Source organism: Triturus cristatus, chromosome 5_1, assembly GCF_964204655.1.
Source record: "Triturus cristatus chromosome 5_1, aTriCri1.1, whole genome shotgun sequence".
In the NCBI taxonomy this organism is placed as follows: Eukaryota; Metazoa; Chordata; class Amphibia; order Caudata; family Salamandridae; genus Triturus; species Triturus cristatus.
The window spans coordinates 416,425,384-416,441,977 of record NC_140587.1 but is presented as its reverse complement, the minus strand read 5'-3'; the positions used below and the strand labels follow the sequence as shown (position 1 = coordinate 416,441,977).

The following is a 16,594-nucleotide window of genomic DNA, read 5'->3' as shown; positions in this document are numbered from 1 at the left end:
AAAAATTTCCTTGTCTCTACCTTTAAGAACATGGAAAAAATGGACAGAAAACTGACTTTGATGCTCCAGGGTGGATACTTTTTGGCTCCAGTGATGTCACAAAGATGTTAGTTCCAGTCCTGAAATAGTCAAGCACCCCTTACCGGCACAGAGAGCAACAAATATTTCAGGATCCAGTCTGGCACCTGGTGATAATAAACAGGTGAGGAATCTGCAGGTAATTAGAGTGTCCACCAGAAAGATTGTTATGAAGAATTGTGCCTTAGATGGGACATTTTTAAGTTGAGAACAATTAAATGTTCCAGTAACAAAAATTGGGGTGATCTGACATTATATAAGCAGCTGCAAAATAGTAGGTATGTCAGGTACTGCCGATGCTGGAAACCAAACTAGCTTGAGCAGCAGCACTGGGCTTTCTGGTAATGTAACCAAGGCACTAGGGCAGGATAGGCCCTTATTGCTTGAAGTATGCATCTTTGGATAGAGAAAGGCACAGCACGTAATTAAGTGTATTAAGAGCAGCACAACTTCACAAAGAACTGGGGAGACAAACCATGAAAGCCATGTTGACTGCTTATATACCAATTGTTAACAGGAGTTTGAAATCTTGCAAAGTTGCCTTAACGAGAGTGGCAACCTCTCTCGTTCTAAATATCTGCACTACGTGTCTACAGTACTGCCCCTGCAGTGCTACGGACACATGGCACATCAGGATATCATTGAAATTTTCTCCATTCCCGGCCCTCCCTCACCATCCGGATGGCATCCTACTGACTTCTTTTCAGCCGATTGGTATTGATTTTTTTCATCAATGAAGCCTAGTGCATTGATGCTGTTAATACTGATCCTGTAAGCCACCAGAGACATAGTAAAGGAAGTAGCATTTTCTGACAGTTTCAGTCACTGGTGGTCTTTGAGATAGGAGTGGATTGCAAAGGTGAGAGACTATCCTTTCCAGCTGAGGTTGAATATTTTTTTCCTGAGAAGCACAAATCTTCTAGAGCTTTCTGGTTTATTTTCCTTTTGTTTTTTTAACCACAGCTGGCAAGTAAAATTAGGTGTGAATATCCATAACCAGTATTATTCCGCATGATTTTCCTTGAAATGGGATGTGCAAATGAATAAGTCAGGTGGTAGTATGTATTTGCATGGTTTACATTTTTTCTACTTTTTTCTTCACAGGAACATGTTTTCCTGTATACAGAAGCCTCTTAGCTCACAACTCTGTGGCATTTGACTGTGTTCCTCAACAATTTCTGTCCTCTAAACAAGGTTTCTCCAACCTTGCAAATTATTTTAGAATACCTACATAGGTAAAAATGTGTGAATCTTCCATGCATTTTTCTAGGCCATTTCACATGACCCATCATCTGTCCTGCCCCTATCTTGAACTACAGTGGTTCAAAATGGTCCATATTGTTAGATTTTCCACCTCCGTAAGAGTAATTTACAGTCTATTGTGGAAATTACAATTGCTTTCTTAAAGTTACTTAAGAGTTCATAAACCTGGATAGGACCTGTAGACTCTTCTGTTCATGCACGCTATAAATGTACTTTTTTCTAAGCGCATTAGGGTTAGTGTATGCATATTTTCAACTACACTGTTTGTTTTTTCAGAATAACAAGAACTTTAATGGACCTCGATGGAATAAATTGGAGAGAAAAGCTACCCCCCATTCCAGCTGTACCTGTGTCAGCTCAGTCAAATCGATGGACTGGAAATTCTAATTCCTCCAGTAAAGCTAAAGATCCCCCACAGATTAGCAGTAAGTGAGATATACCGTTTGCATGGTCAGTTATATTCAGTGTTTGAAAGATAATTACGATTCAATGTTTGAATGGCATTCACATTAGTAGGACACTGTTAAACCTAATGATTTGTTTACTTGTATTCCTCTAAATAGTGCATCTAAAGTGTTTATACTTTAATGATTCTCTTTATTTAGCGTTGTTTTCTCAGAGGGTAACAGTTAATAGGACACCATTTGTATAGATGTTATCCTCATATTTTCCATGCAGGGAGTTTCCATTTGCTATAAGTCCCCAAGCTCTCTAGGCCTCTTAAACTGCAAATTTAGTGTTTTATTTACTACTATTGCAGCTGGAACATCTTCGTACCTTTGGGCGTTGTATGTGTTCAGATTGTTGGTGGCACTTGTTTGCGTTGAGGTTTTTTTTGTAAAACTCTTAGAGAAGGAACGAGGTTGCCATACTTGTTCCTCTTCTCTACTGTTGACCTCTGCCTTTAGCCAAAATTGCTGTTAACCATAAAAATCACCCAAGAGAGTTAGATCATTATGTCTTAAGAGGAAAGTCTTCAAGCATGTAAAGTCATGTTGAAAACTGTCAACATTTCCAAACCTACTTGCTAAGGCTCCTGAGCAATAGGCTGTTCATGTCTATGACTGGCAGCAAAGAATAAGACATTGGAGAATATTCTCTCTAATAAGTCTGAGCTGTTTAGAAAAGGTGGCATCTGGAGCTTTAGTTCAGTTGTTGGTTGTGCCAATAACAAGCACTTTTTATTGGATATGATCCTGTCGAGAGTGATCATGCACACAAACCTTTTAGAAGACAGGTTTTACACTGTCCCTAACTTAGCAAAGACATCTGATGTTGTGGGATTTATCTTTTGGAGCCAAAGCATTGTTTCCCTCACTTACTAGAGACATAGCTTACGGCTTAAAAGAGTAAGTCCCACAACATCAGATGAGTTGTACCTCTTCAGTCTGATAATCTCACATAGGGATGGAGTTACACCAGTTTTCATCAAATGTGCTTTTAATTCTGTGCACACCTTATTTATGCAGTGGGAAGAAGCCTGTGGGAGCCATATCTTTTAAATACTACCCAAAGGGATTCACTTCGATATACTCAGTTCAATGTATTCCAGGGACTGAAATGAGAAGGATGGTATATTTGCTGATCCTCCAAGCGAGTTTGGCTGAAGTTGAATCATTTCTCTGAAACTTTTTCAATGGGGCCTGTCACTGATTACTGGTCATTGTTCGTGGTGGTAGCTGTTATTTTCCACTGGTGTCCCAGGATGCGTTGTACTCTTCAATCACCAAGGATAGCGAAGTTGGTCAGTTAAGGCTTACTCCAGGGTTTGGTGCTCTGGCACAATTTTACACATTAATCACATCGAATAAAGTAAATGTCTGTCTAGAGCTATTTTTTTTTTTTTTTTTTACCGAAGAGAATTTTATTCACATAGACGACCTGTGGGACACTGACTTAAATAAGGTTTTAGCATAGTTTTGGGTATTGGTACAAAAACAATCCTTAGGTCTCAGTCTTTTACTAGAACTATGTTTTGTTTACCAAGAATAGAATCAATGGTGCCAGCCTGAATTCTACAGCGCATCAATATGTTATGTCGTAATTTCTTAGAGGTCCTGGGTGCAAAGGAGGCAACTTACATCCCCAAATGTTTTTGTTTAATATTACATTTTATTGGCATTAAAAAATAGCTATCAATTTACACTATGTATTGACATTTAATATTATGGCTCTCTGTGTGCATTTCCCCTAGGTAATACAACATGGCATTTAAGTACTTGTGCCTCATTTGTGAAGAAAAATAGGTACATTGCCATTCTTTTGAAGATGACTAATGCCACTGTTATTTTAAAATATTCCAACTATATTTCCCATATCATATTGTGTTTGTGTGGACTCCCTCTCAATTTATATACTGTAAATTAAGCAGAAGTTTATCTATCCATTTCTCTCTGCCATTCCTATATACTGGGAGTGTTGTTTTGGACCTCCAATGCTTGGCTTGATTTTGTTTATCCAGCAATAATCTCAATTCTACCAATGAGTGTTGCCTCTTTGTATTTCCTTCTTTCTGCATCACTCCCAAGAGCACCATTTTGTGGGAGAGAAAGATTGGCCAGCCTAATCCCCTTCGTCAGCACCTTGCAGATCCTACCTCAGCACCTTTGAATGATTGCACATCTCCATGTGATATGAAAAAATCCCTAAGTGCAACTCTACATTATTGAACGTTCAGATGATATGCCCCTGGTCATCGTCCAGAGTCTGTCTGGGGAATAATATATCCTGTGTAGATAATTGAATTGGATTAGGGGTAGTAAAATCACAAATGCTTGTGCATGGGGGGGGGAGGGCAATTAGCACATCTCTCCAGTCGTCCTCTTCTAATGGTCCTATATCTGACACTCATTGTGAATTAAGTACTCGGTTCTTATTGAGTGCATTAATAACTAATGGACTAGATATTTGAGATATGTTGTTTCCCAAGACCTCCCACTGTTAGTTTTGCCTCCAATGGGTTAAATCTGTGAAGGGGGTTGAAGCCATGTTTGTGGGCGCCTGTATGGCATGGCACTACTGAAAGTATTTGAAGATTTTGGCATTAGTGTAGTCAAAATTCCTCATTCAGAGCTAGAAACGTTCTAATATGATTTCTCTCCCATATTTATCCAAGCTGGGTTATTCCAATGAGAACCCATTATTGAAACCAGGTATGCTGTAGCTAGTTTCCCACAAGTCTTCTGCATACGATTATATCCAACTCCGTCCATTATAGGACTCCAGGGCAGCATTCAGTAACTACTTTGGTGAGAGGGTGAGGCATTGTGTTCGAGGCATGTGGGCTGCTGAATTCACATCTGTGCATAGATCGCCGCCTAGTGTTGGGTCCGGATGATTGCACATTGTTGTCCTGGAAGAGTCTTCGAAGTATCCTGAGATGGGTGACTCCTCCCCTGGACCACAGTGCGCATGGGCATCCTCTCCATCCCCAGATTGTTTTTTTCCGCCATTGGGTTCGGATGCAACTATCTTAGCTCAACTTCGGAATACTTAGTTTTAGGCCAAAAGGCCTATAGTTTTCGTCGGTACAGTTACCGTTCGGTGTCGACTACTAGTTCTAGTGCTCCACACCCTCTTCCAACTTCTGGACCGAATTGGTCCAAACTTCGACGCTCCATCGACGATGGAATCGAGGACTCTTTTCAAGAGGTGTCTGTTGTGCCACGCCAAGTACCCTCATATCGACGTCCACCCAGTCTGTAATAAATGTCTCTCGCCGGATCACGACGAATCGAAATGCATGGCCTGCGCGCGGTTCCGATCCAAGAAAACTCTACGGAACCGACGGGCAGCGAGGCTCGAGGCGCAGCAGGCAGCGCCCGCACCCACCAATATATTCAGCACCGAGGACGCCGAGAGCGTGGAAGAAATAGTCTCTAGCCCCGCTTCAGAGCATGGTTCCCAATCGGACGACGATGACGAAGGGCTCTTTCGACGTGAAGAAGCAGTCGACGAGGTAGGGGACTTCGACGAAGCCTATGGGGCCGAGGAAGACGGCTCTCCCGAGGAGCTAGGCCAATCCGTCGAAACGGAGGCCGAAACTGTACATCGTCGTCAGGCTCCGGTCGAGGGATCGCCTTCGGGCCTTACCCAAGACCTAATACAAGGTTCCTCGGCCCCGCCTTCCGGCCCGGCATCGAACACTATGCAAGAGCCACTATTACCAAAGACGACCGGGTTGTTAAACCCAAACACATCTATCGCTCCAGTCCCTTCAAAATCGAAAGTGAAACTGGTGGTGGTCGGATCAAAGGCGTCGAAACAGTCCACTGCCCCGGCGCCGACGCTGAAAAAAGTCGTCGGCTCCGAACGCGTACAGAGAGACTTCGGCGCCGAGCTCACCGCAGCAGACGCGGTCGACGCACAGAAGAAGCGTGCCCTCGGGCACCACAAGGCACCGACACCTTCGGCGCCGACACCGAAGCCCGTAACCTCCGCAGTCAAGATGTCCGCCTCGGCTACGTCGACGCCTAAAGCACCAATGCCGAATAAGTCCTCGACTACGTCGACTATCGATGCATCCCTTCAGACCAGTGACCCCTTCCAACAAAAAAGTCGGGGTCGGCCTCGACGCCTACTACCAAGATGCCCACCAAACCACCATCTCAGTTTGCTGTGCAGCAGGTCTCTGCATCTCTACAACGCATCCGTGACCGGGTAGCCCTCCACTCTACCTCGGGTCCCGACACTACCTCACCCTGTAGAGTGCACTCGGAGCCCACCAACATTACATTTGGGCTGCCACCGACATCGGCACCGAAACTATTTCAGATTCGGACACGTGTCCTACACACACACAGTCCACCACCACTGGCATAACAGAACAAGATTCTTCGGGCCGCAATTTATCGACGCCGACACTGGCAGGTTAATGCTCCACAAGCGCAAAATAACGCCAGTCAGGGAAGAAGTTATATACAAAATTCCTCTTAAACGCAAGCTACCGGCGGAGCAGGAACCAGTGCTACAAGAACACTTCCATCCCCTCCAACTGGATCCGTAGTCCTTTTCTCCTACCCGTTCTGAATCGGACCCGATGCAGGAATATGGTGGGGACGATACCATCTACCCCGGGGACGCAGATCCCAATGAACCACAAGACCCTGATCAGGCATGGGATGACCCCACAGACCAAAGTATCGCGCCACATACTCAGGATGCGCAACTCTACAACATTAAAACATCTCCTACAGAGGTCACGGCCGCATTTAATGCCCTTATGGAACGGGCTGCTGCTCATCATGGGGTAGAGTTACATTCTGACGCCATTGAGGAGGACTTCCTGCTTGACACTTTCGCATCTTCAGAAAGGACTGTCAAGACTCTGCCCATGCTTAAAGGGGTTCTGAAACCTGCCAAAGACATTTTCAAGGACACCACAAGAGCCCGGGTGTTAAACCCCAGGATTGAAAAGAAATATAAGCCTGCACCTGGTGACCCTAAATACATTAGGGGTCAGTTGCCATTAGACTCTATGGTGGTTGCCAACGCACGCCAAAGAGCCCACTCACAGACTGGTGATGCTCCTTCCCCAGACAAAGAGTCAAAGGTCTTTGAAACATCGGGCAAACGGGTTGCAGCGCAAGCAGCGAATATCCTGCGCATTGCCAATACACAGGCACTCCTGGCACGTTATGACAGGTCACATTATGACACGCTGGAGTCACTGCTTCAACATCTACCAGAGGAGTATAAAGAGTCAGCGGAACTCCTCATTAGAGAAGGACAACTCCTCAATAATGCATCCATAAAATGCGCCCTAGACGCAGCTGACACAGCGGCCAGGGCAATAAACACAAGTGTCGTGCTGCGACGCCATGCCGGGTTACGCATCTCAGGCTTCAAACCCGAGATCCAAAACAATATCCTGAACTTACCGGTTAACACGGAATTTTTATTTGGCCCAGACGTTGACACTACCCTAGAGAAAATAAAAAAAGACACAGACACTGCCAAATCTATAGGGGCGCTACAAACGCAGCAATTCCGTAGTGGCTCCTTTCGTCGCACTGGAAATAGGGGAACGTCAAGGGGTCAGGGGTCACAACAACAGAATTCTAAAGGTGGCACACAAACCACCTACGACAAAAACAACAGGGGTGGATATCGTGGATCCAGCACCAATGGCAGGGGACGTGGATATGGCAACACCAGGTCCTCCCCAAAGAACAAACAGTGACGCCCTCTCCCTACCCCCCGACCACTTAACACCTGTCTGGGGACGACTCCGGCTGTTCCTGTCCGCATGGAAGAACATCACCACGGACAGGTGGGTCAGGGACATCATTCAACATGGGTACTGTCTGGAACTCACTTCCACTCCACCCAACATACCACCAAAGCACCGTCCTATGTCAGCCGAACACTTAGATTTACTCCAGCAAGAAGTGCTTGCTATGCTCGCAAAAGGGGCAATAGAAGTAGTGCCCATCGCCCAGCAGGGCACAGGGGTGTACTCTCTGTACTTCTTGATCCCAAAAAAGGACGGCTCGCTCAGACCTATCCTAGACCTGCGACCCCTAAACCTATATATCCAATCGAGCATTTCCATATGCTCACCCTCCAACAGGTTCTCCCACTACTCAGTCAGGGGGACTTCCTAGCTATGCTAGACCTGAAGGATGCATACTTCCACATACCAATACACCCTTCACACAGGAAATACCTCAGATTCACTATTCAAGGGAATCACTATCAGTTCAAAGTTCTCCCCTTCGGAGTAACAACAGCACCCAGGGTCTTTACCAAGTGCCTGGCGACGGTGGCCGCGCATCTGCGAAGACAAAATATTCACGTCTTCCCTTATTTGGACGACTGGCTAGTTCAGGCCAAGTCAGCACAACAATGTGCCACCCACATGTCCCACACCATTCACCTTCTTCACGATCTGGGATTCTCACTAAATTACCCAAAATTAAGTCTCCAACCTGCGCACGTACAACAGTACTTAGGCGCGACAATCAACACACTGGCTGCCACAGCTCAGCCAACTTTAGTGAGAATCAACAGCATACAACTGCTGATCTCAAAATACCAACCTCAACACTCCCTTCCGGCGCGAGTGTTCATGCAGTTAATAGGCATGATGGCTTCCTGCATTTTCATACTCCCACACGCGAGTCTACATATGCGCCCGCTTCAGGAGTGCTTAGCACGACAATGGAATCAGACTCACTGGCAACTAAAAGACCTAGTGTTGGTCAGCGGTCGGGCATACAACTCTCTGCAATGGTGGAATCCACAAAACCTTTGCAAGGGCCGACCTTTCCAAGAGCCTGTTCCACAAATAATACTGACAGCGGACGCTTCTCTCCAAGGATGGGGAGCTCATGTACTCAATTACACAGTGCAGGGACTATGGACTACACAACAAAAGAAGATGCACATCAACCTTCTGGAACTGATGGCAATCTTCCTGGCAATGAAAGCATTCAAAGTACACCTGTGCAACAAGGTCGTGTTGATCCGGACGGACAACATGACTGCCATGTACTACATACAGAAGCAGGGAGGAACACACTCTCCACAGTTGTCTCATCTGGCTCAGAGCATGTGGAAGTGGGCCATTCAGAGGAACATATTCCTCATGGCGGAACACCTCCCAGGCAAGGACAACCAGATGGCGGATCTGCTCAGCAGACACAGCCACCAGATGCACGAGTGGGAGTTACACCCATCAGTACTCCAACCGTACTTCCAGCAGTGGGGTCATCCAGAGATAGACCTATTCGCCACAAGGGAAAACGCAAAATGCCAAAGCTTTGCCGCCAGGTTCCCACATCCACAGTCGCAGGGCAATGCGATATGGATGAACTGGTCCTGCAGATTTGCGTACGCTTTTCCCCCAGCGCCGTTGATACCGCTGGTGGCACGCAAACTGCGACAACACTCACTGACACTCATCCTGGTTGCTCCGACATGGGCACGCCAGCCATCGTACACCACCTTTCTGGAACTTTCCGTGGTGCCGCATCAAAGGCTGCGGATCAAACCCGCGCTTTTGACGCAGAACCATGGAGAAATTCAGCACCCAGATCCGCAACAGCTGAACCTGGCAATCTGGCTCCTGAAGTCCTAGAGTTTGGCTACCTAAACCTGCCACCTGACTGTATGGAGATCATTAAGGAAGCTAGGAGACCCACTACCAGAGCTTGCTATGCAGCCAAATGGAAGAGGTTTGTCATTTATTGCAACAACAATGACATTAACCCGCTAGACGCATCTATTCAGAACATAATCTGCTATCTATTACACCTATACCGATGCAATCTGGCATACACCTCGATACGTGTCCATTTAACCGCAATAGCAGCCTATCTCCAAAACAGGCAGCACCTCTCTTTATTCAGAGTGCCTGCCATCAAAGCCTTCTTGGAAGGACTTAAACGGGTGATTCCCCCAAGGCACCCCCCAGCACCGGTGTGGAACCTCAACTTGGTCCTCACCAGACTAATGGGTCCACCCTTTGAACCTCTCCATTCATGTGAGATTCAATTCCTCACCTGGAAAGTAGCTTTCCTGGTTGCTATCACTTCCTTAAGGAGAGTTTGTGAACTCCAGGCACTAACCATTCAGGAGCCATTTATACAAGTTCACGCAAACCGGGTCGTACTACGTACCAACCCCAAATTCATGCCTAAAGTAATATCGCAGTTCCACATGAACCAAACCATTGAACTGCCTGTTTTCTTTCAAAACCCACAAAATGTCGCTGAGAGGATGCTCCACACACTAGATGTAAAGAGGGCCCTCATGTACTACTTTGACAGAACTAAAAACTTTAGGAAGACTAAACAACTCTTCGTTGCCTTCTCTCCGCAACACAAGGGCAACGCCATTTCCAAAGCAGGTATAGCCAGATGGATCGTTAAATGTATACAAATTTGTTATCAAAAAGCTAAACGCACATTAACGATTCCCCCACGAGCCCACTCAATACGAAAGTTAGGGGCGTCCATGGCTTTCCTGGGAAACATTCCTTTACAGGAAATATGTAGAGCAGCCACATGGTCCACTATACATACATTTACCAAAGACTACTGTGTAGATGTACACTCAAAACAGCAGGCAGCTGTAGGACAGGCTGTTCTCAAAACTCTTTTTCAGACTGCTGCAGCTGGCACGGGTATCCGCCGCTAATAGGAGGTACTGCTGTGAATTCTATGCACAGATCTGAATTCAGCAGCCCACATGCCTCGAACTGAATATGCTACTTACCAGTATGCAGCTGTTCTTGGCATGTAGGGCTGCTGACATTCATATCGCCCACCCTCCTCCCCGGCGCCTGTAGCAGCTGCAGCTCTCAGAATTACTGTATAGCATGGTCATCACTTCCTGTATCTACTCCATCACTGCCACAATGGCGAAAAACAATCTGGGGATGGAGAGGATGCCCATGCGCACTGTAGTCCAGGGGAGGAGTCACCCATCTTAGGATACTTCGAAGACTCTTCCAGGACAACAATGTGCAATCATCCGGACCCAACACTAGGCGGCGATCTATGCACAGATATGAATGTCAGCAGCCCTACATGCCAAGAACAGATGCATACTGGTAAGTAGCATATTCAATATTTCTGGCCACCATATAACATGTATATTAGGTTCATTTCTAAGAGGCTTTAGAGTTTCAGCCGGTGTGCTGGGTTGTTCCGTTGTCCAAATAGCCAGCCGTTAATTATAATAAGCAGAGATGTCACGTGATATAGTTTAACACCAGCCATTGCTAGCCCTTCATCATAAACAGACTGAGCACATTTTTCCAATCCTGTAGAGTTTTCCCTGCAAATATACATGTTTGATGGAAAAAGGAGCAATGGCTTTGCTATGCATAGCTTTGAAATATATACAATATGTGGGGCAAGGCAATAATTTCAGAGTTCAGAATTGTCATTGAGTGACAATGGCAATGACCTGCAATTGGCTAGGTCATTGCACAGCTTGCATAGTAGGGGTTTGAGATTTGTTTCAGCATTGTTTGGGTTTAGCAGTGATTTATATATTCCGTTTTTTTAAACTATCTATGATTGTCAATAAACAGTAATGATAGGCAATCATTGAGGTGCTTCCTTACAATGGGAATATCACAGATTTGTCACAATCGACTGTCCGTATAGAGACCTTCCCAAACGCATCTAGGACTTCCGTTAAACTTATCCATGCTCTGCGATTCGCTGGCCAAGGCAACTTGAAGAGGTGACAGGGTGCAACTCTGTTGTGTACCTAGTTCTGTCTTAAAGGGGACGGGCAGTGCCATTTACTCTTTTTCTCGCTAGCCGTTCACTATATAGGAGTTTGAGATATACCAGGAATTGTGCTTCTAAGTTCAATCTCTGCAGAATTCTGGAAAGAAAGTTCCAGGCTGAAGAGCCAAAGGCCTTTTTGAAATCTATTATGGGGGCATGTTGCTTAGCAAATTCCAATACTATTCTCTTCTTGATTTTATCATTCGGTCCATTAACATTCCGTGACATTATGCAAAACCGATAAGGATCTTGTCGGTCTCCTTTATTTCTATTGAGCACATAATACTAATGACCTCATTTAGATAACATTTGACGTTGTCGCACCAATTTGAATGGTAATAAGACAATAACACCTAAAACAACACTTCTTTCCCCCTACACCCCCCTCTCCCAGTACTTCTACCCCAGAAGCATCTGCTGCCCATAGAACTTCCCATAACAAACTTGAGGTCACAGGGTTTGAGAACTCGAGCATAGTGTTTCGTCGTCCCACTCTAATTAACGTACATGTCAAGTGTCATATCTCCTATCCGTCTGCTATCCTGCCCTCTCTCATCCACACCATTTGGGCTGGTAGCTTCCCTGATTCCCTGACGTCTTTTATCCTAGATTACAATTTATTTACACTAGAGTTAGGGACCTCAACTGTGTATTGGGGGACTCCCACTAGTTCATGGTTAAAAGACATCTGTAATAAGCATAGACTGTTTAGGGTAGTTTGTCAATAGTGGGTACTTCTAGGCACATACACAAGTGGTCATGAGTCCATGATGTCTTAAGTTCGGATTTTGGGGGCCAGGTAGCACAATTGCCTTGTCATTTTCCAGTTTGGATCCTCTAGGCCAGCCTGTATTCTAGTAAACTTAGTTTCTCTGTTTCGTCAATGGCATTTCCTTCGGCATCCTCCCCTGTGAGAACTCAGTATCTGATATTCAATTTTTTTTCTTCTGTAGTAGTAGTCCCTCTCCCTCATGCCCCACCATTCCCCACCCAGCCTCCTGCCCCTCCGGGATCACTCTGTTTTGTCGGGTGGAGTAGAGCATGCTCCCCCCTCATAGCCCTAATTTTTTGCTTAATGGGCATAAATAAGTTACTTTGCTGCTGGATCCGATTTGTGTATTCTGGGAATAAGATAGAACAGGCGTGAATCATAAAACAGTTAACACCTTTCCAGTGGGCTTCTCTCAACAAAACGTCATCATCCATAAAATGAAGGCTCCTGGCTATTAACGGCCTGGGCTGTACTCTGAACGGGGACTTTTGAGTTAGTTCTAAATGAGCCTGCTCAATTATAAAATAAGTTGCTCTATCTCCTGAGAGGGACCCAGATCTTTAGCCAAGTCAGGAGTAACTGCTTAGGTTATCTTCCTCCGCCCCCTCTGGAACGCCTATGATCCACAAGTTATTACCACTTGCCTTTCTCTCCCCTCTGTATCCACTGTTTTCCAGCCACATAAGAGTCTAATAATCATGAAATTTTGCTTTGAAACGTAGTTTTGCAGCGTGAATCCTTTTTTAGATTCACATGTTGTGCATTATTCCGCCATCTAGTGGTTGTGTCCGGAATTGTCTTTGTTTGTTTTTTTTCCTTGTTTTGGTCGCTGTCAACCACCATTTGGTGCCAGGTACGTCCCTTGTGTGACGTCAGACAGTATCCTGGAGGCCGACGTGAATGGTAACCATCTTCAGATTCTTTTTTCCACCGTTGGGTCTGGAAGCAAGACGGGAAGCTCTGAAGAAAATTTTGATTTCCCCCCCAAAATCGTCGAAAAAGATCGCAGAGAAATATCATCAATCATCGACATCGTTGCTGGAGACAGGAGCAGAGCTTAAGTTAACACCACAGAGGACCACTTCGGTCCACAAATGGCAAGGTAGGGGTCATGGAGAGTACCCCTTTCAAGTTCTGCCCCAAGTGCCACCACAAGTATGCTCAACGCGACCCACACGACGTCTGCAACCTCTGTCTGCCCGAGGTACAAGTCTCTGGTATTGCTTGAAAACTATTGTCAGTGCAAAATGGTGCAGTATTCACTTCCTCTGTATTCATTGTCCTGGTGGGTACTATCCTCTGAACTAATCTGGTAGTTTTTTGGCAGATTCTTTAGTTCTCTCACTCTCAGCAATCGGCAGGTGAGGAGATGGACCTTTGGTCCTATGTTGCTGTTCTTGCTCAGTGTTGGGGCAGCCTACGCAAGAGAAGCGAAGCAGGGAAGAAATAGAAGAGAAAGGAACTTCCATTTCCTCCTCAACTGCCCTTCCCCACGCCTCCCTTTCATCATCCCTGTTCGCCCACGATGACTGGGAACTAGGCAAATTTCTGACAAGGGTAGCGCTTCTGATGTCTCCTCTGTCCCCTCACCTGTGAAGGAGAAGGCCTGCACCAGTCTGTTCTGCACAGAGACTCGAGCTGATATTGGATCTTTAATTCTTTAATTCTGCTGGCCTTGTGAGTGTAGTTCCTCCCTAGATGGTGTACAGTTTACAGCTGGGTCTTCCTTCCATCCTTCTGCCGACCACCCCTCTGGGGGGATGTTGCCTTCGCTGGTCGCCCACATCTGTGTTGCGGCTCAAGCGCGTACTGGGACCCAAGTCCAAAATAGCCGCTTTTCAGCAGGAATGAAACTTGGCTGGGCAGGCATGAAACAGAAGAGGGGTGAGGGGGCAGCATACACAATATCCCATTCCTGTGTAGTGCTGTCTCGGCTCCAGACCATTTAGCCTTGGTTTAGTCACCTCCCTCGAGAAATGTTTCATCCTCTTGGCTTAGTGCTGCGCCAAAGGTATGTGTCAGACCACAATTTTCAGAAAGCCTTTGGGCCAGCTCTCTCACTATGGGTCATTCAGTAGTGATGTGGGCAGGAAACACCAGGGAGGAATAGAGGTGGCAGCAAGTGCAGCTCTTTCCATTTTACAGCCCCCTCTGCAAGCAGGGCTGCATCGATACAGTGAGTCTCTTGGTGGCTCTGCTGATATCACCCTACCCGCTGAGGGAGCCACAACACTATCTCAACCTTAGAGATCGAGCTCGCCAATAGCGCTGTGGTCTTCCAACAGTTAGTAGTTGGAGACCATTGTTGATGTACAGCTATGCATGAGGAATCAAAAGGATTTTGGGGGCCTATGGTAAGAGCTTATTTAAGGTGGAGGTGCCATGCTGCATGCCAGGCCACCCCAACCCTCCAACCCCTTCATCCCCAAATCTTTACACAAGGTAAAGTGATACCCAAATCTACACTGTTGCCATCCTTAGTCTTTAGTGTACTTTGTGCTAAACAAAGACCTGAGGCTAAGGACACTGGTTACGGACACTCAGAACTAGAACCTGCACAGAGACGTTCGGTGGGTGATTCTTGTTTATCTGTCTGCCTGTTTATCCTCCAGTCGTGTACCTCCTTGTTGTGTGGAAGAAAGGAGCTGAACTAATATGTCCCTCACTGTGAGGAGTACAGGCTTGTGGATTTTAGCGCACACAAACACTGAAGGCAGCAATAATCACATCTACATATCGTGATGTATACGACTACCTTCCATTCACAGCTCAGTGTACCTTATTATAAGAGACAGCTTCTTGGCGTGGTTTCAATTTGTTCAAAAGAGGTTTATGCAACGTCTGTTATGAAGTTGTGCTTAATTCTGTAGTGTTTAGCTAAGAGTTCGGCTCATTTGTGTTCTATTCAGACAGTAATCAGTAAATGGTATTCGCATCAGCACAGTTCACCCTACTGGGGTTCACAGCAATGGTTATCATCACTGTCCATTAATTACAATTTTCATTGTATGTTTCCACTCTTTATAAGTAAGGTTATTTTATTACAATGCGTGCCTCTTTTCTGGAAGTCACTAACTTTTTTGTGCAACTTTGGATGGCCTTTTTTGCCATCCATTGCAATGGTAAGCACAAGAAGCCCATGAACCCTCCAAATCCCTGGGACACAAGATGGCACTCATAGTATAGTGGGTATCACAAGAGTGTCCACATATGTAGCACAGAACTGGGGGTATTGTAGAGACTGCAGTGAACGTGCTATGAATACTCTGTCTGTGAAATAGGAAAGACTATGTTCCTGGCATGTGTAGCTGTAGGTACACATGCTCTGCATACTACTGCCATCTTGTGTTGGGCTCGGACATGTACAACTTGTTTTTCTTCAAAGAAGTAGTTAGTCACGAGCTATAGTGACTTCTATCACTGGTTATGCGCATGGACATCGACTCCATAGTTAAATAGTTTTCTAGAGTCGATGTCACATGATGCTCATCGTTAGGCCTTCAAACACTCCTTCAGTGCACCAAGTTTTTTTGTTTCTATTCCATTGTGGTCCCTCCATCTGATTTGTGTCTTTGTCGATGCCCCTCTGTGGGATTTGCCCCTCTCATGCCTCTTTCATCTAGTCTCGTGCTTGAGAATGCGATTACCGTAATGGAAAAGACGCCGCTTCGCTACTGTCCACAGTGCCATTCCAAGTACATATGAGCAGGTCAAACACAGTTTGCAACATCTGTCTGTCCCCAGAGCCTAACGAGGCCTCCTGCTCTGCTTGTATCACCTTCCGTTTCAAAAAGATCATCCAGAACAGGTGCGACTCGCACAACGTGCCATGGAGCAACACTGAGACGACCAGATCTCTGACATCTTCGTGGAAGATCTCGAAGAGGAAGACGTGGAAGGAGATGTTGTGGTTGAACAGGTCGCATTCCTCAGCCCGGAACCTGATTCGACTCAGACTCCGAGACCAGCAGCCCACGCTGGGCCTGTGTTAGAAGACGACTCGCCATCAAAAGAGTGATTTGAATTTGAGTAGGAACCAGCATTGGAACTCCCTTCACCCTCATAGCTCAATAAGTGTTAAGACAGGGACACCAGCCTGCTGTCCCCAAGGCTTGTTCTTCCACCTCCTACACCATCTACTCCTCCTCCCCTTCCACCACCACAGGGGCTCTGCCTCCTTCTTCGGAAGGGTCTAAAAATTCCTCCTGTGGTAGGGGATCCCTCAACCCTTAGA

General features: G+C 45.9%; 1 protein-coding gene across 3 annotated transcripts in view; it reads left to right on the top strand.

The window, feature by feature from the left end:
* The window catches only part of SPAG1 (sperm associated antigen 1), a 1,022,992-nt gene that overhangs the window by 746,728 nt on the left and 259,670 nt on the right, over positions 1 to 16,594 (top strand). For all 3 annotated transcript variants that reach the window (XM_085605177.1, XM_085605176.1, XM_085605178.1), the window contains one exon: positions 1,618 to 1,766. In XM_085605177.1, coding sequence (XP_085461303.1) covers positions 1,618 to 1,766 — 149 coding nt within the window. The remainder of the gene's footprint in view (positions 1 to 1,617; positions 1,767 to 16,594) is intronic.